The sequence below is a fragment of the Homalodisca vitripennis genome, chromosome 3 (genome assembly GCF_021130785.1).
Source record: "Homalodisca vitripennis isolate AUS2020 chromosome 3, UT_GWSS_2.1, whole genome shotgun sequence".
In the NCBI taxonomy this organism is placed as follows: Eukaryota; Metazoa; Arthropoda; class Insecta; order Hemiptera; family Cicadellidae; genus Homalodisca; species Homalodisca vitripennis.
In genome coordinates, this window is record NC_060209.1 from 65914971 (window position 1) to 65917461 (window position 2491).

Here is a 2491-nt window from a genome sequence, read left to right on the forward strand (position 1 = left end):
ATAAAAAATTCATACTTCGCTATGTTTTGAAATAAAAAGTATTAGAAATTAATATTTATTTATCGTCTATTACCAAGTTGTTAAAGTGCTTAAGGGATGTGTCTGAAGTCCAAGAATGGAGCTGGGTATTTCTAAATAAATTCTTAGGTTTATAATAAATAATAATAAATATTAGTTTATAATAAATATAAAATATTACAAACAAAATTCATTGTCAAGATTGCTTAAAAATCTTCTTAATAAATAATAACATTTATGGAGCAATAAAAACCGAGATAAAAAAAATGACTTGAGATTATCTGAGACTTTTGAGACAACTTTTAGAACGATAAAATAAAGGTGTATATATATATATATATATATAAATTATTATATATAGAGCTTATTATCTCTCATTCCGATAGTGATAGCTAAAACGCCTCTACTATATGGGTACATAATATTACCGTCGTATAGTCGATATAGAATTTTCAATTTAACTCAAATGTTATTTCAATAATAGATTTTATTATTTCATTGAATAATATTTATTTTTTAACATTTAAATCTTTTGTTTGAATTTAAATACTTTATAACAGTGTATGTCTACCACTACTACTTTTCCCGGAATTCCAACCATAGCCCGCCTTTTATCTTTGGGGACGAAGCTTCTGAATCCAAGCACATGGGAAGTACCATCTTGTTACTAAGCCGGATTGTATAACTGGAGAGGATTCTAGCGAGGCAGACCTTGACGATGAGCATCGCGAACTTGACAGCGATGCAGATCTTAGGTCCGTGGCCGAACGGCAAGAACGTGGCACTCGGCTTGTAGTTGTTGCCAGCGAACCGATCGGGGTTGAACTGCTCTGGTGAGGGGTAGTACTGGGGATCCCTGTGAATGGCGGACACGGGGATGAACACCAACATTCCTCTCTCCAAGGTAATTTGTGTTCCGGGTATTGTGTAAGGTTCAGTCACTAAGAGCGTCACTGATGAACTGAAGGTGTATAGCCGTAAAACTTCTTGAATTATTTGATCAAGATATACCATGCCCTTGAATGCCACATAATTCCATCCTCTGTGTTTGATCACGGATGTTTTTATTTCTTCTTGTAAACGGTTTTGTAAATATTCGTTCCTGGCAATCTCATACAAAGCGAATGAAATCGTAGAAGCCGTTGGGTTTGCACCTGCAAATAAAAAACTGAACATTTGTGAAGCTATTCTTTCGTCATCAAATATTAATTCTTCTCTTATGCTATTATGCATCACAGAAGGAATACTATTTGACAAGAGGCCAGGTTTACTTCTTATGTTCAAATCAGTACAAGAATCCAACCTTGTTTCTTGTTCAGTTTTTAGTTCCATCATCAACTGAAGAAAGTCTGGTCTCTTAATTCCATTTAGTTTTCGATATTCTATAATAGATTTGGTTATGCTTATAAAATACTCAGACACTGATTTGTGAATTGCAGAGACTCGTAAAATTCTAAAAACATGTTTATGCACAAGAGAATTCAAATGTTTGATCAGTTTTAGTGGTGCAGAACTGTAAATATGGTTGTATACGACTCTAAACTTTTTATTTTCCATAGGATTGGACAAAACCTGTATACCGAATGTACAACTTGCTATCACTTCTGTCACACATTCAAACACCAGAGAATCCATTTCAATAGGTATCCCTGTTACAGTCTCACCTCTAATTCGTTTTGTAATCCAATCACCGCAGTTGAAGATTTGAGTGAACATTCCCTTTAGTTGTCCTGAAGAAAATATAGGCAACAGGTTTTGTCTCAGAAGTCTCCAGTCTTTGCCCTTGGTATCAAGTAACGATTTTGACAGAAATTTGTCTGCATTCCATATAGTAGCCCTGTCATAAAAGTGGTTATAATCTTTCACCAAAATGTGCTCCACTAGGATAGGATCGCATATCATGATTGCAGGCTTTATAAAGATGAAAATTCCTACAAAATCTTGGCATTTAAATCTGTTGTAAAATCTTGATGTAAATTCTGACCAGCCAAGTCTGTTTAAAACCGGATCTTTGACGTTTCCAAAAAACCAGTGAGGTGTGAGCTACGGAACTCCGCGATCTTTCCAGTAATTGAAACACTTACGGTACCACATGAAGACCACCAAACATATAACAGCAGCAAACGTTAAACACAACAAAGGATAAATTGGAGCCATAACTCTCAGTAGAACTACCTTTCAAAATTTAACGCCATCGGCATTATTTATAACCACTCTAAAATTATCTAATCTCTTCTGGATAACCAAAGAAATCCATTTTGATAAAACTTTTGTGAATTATCTGTTTTAGATTAATAAATGCATTACCGTTTCCTTTCTATTGCATTGATATTGATATTATTAACAGTGATTACATAGGTTTCGCTTAGTATTACTCTATTAAACAATAACACAATTGTCGAAATATGTTCACAAACGTAAAATAGTTGTATTTTTACAGGTTTTCAACAGTTATTAAATAATTTATTGTATA

General features: G+C 33.8%; 1 protein-coding gene across 1 annotated transcript; it reads right to left on the minus strand.

Annotated features, from left to right (window-relative positions):
- Window positions 1-594: 594 nt before the first annotated feature.
- LOC124358220 (probable cytochrome P450 6a21) lies at window positions 595-1194 on the minus strand. Its single transcript, XM_046810515.1, has one exon. It carries the CDS (start codon window positions 1192-1194, stop codon window positions 595-597), a length of 600 nt encoding a protein of 199 aa, XP_046666471.1.
- Between the last annotated feature and the right edge of the window lie 1297 nt (window positions 1195-2491).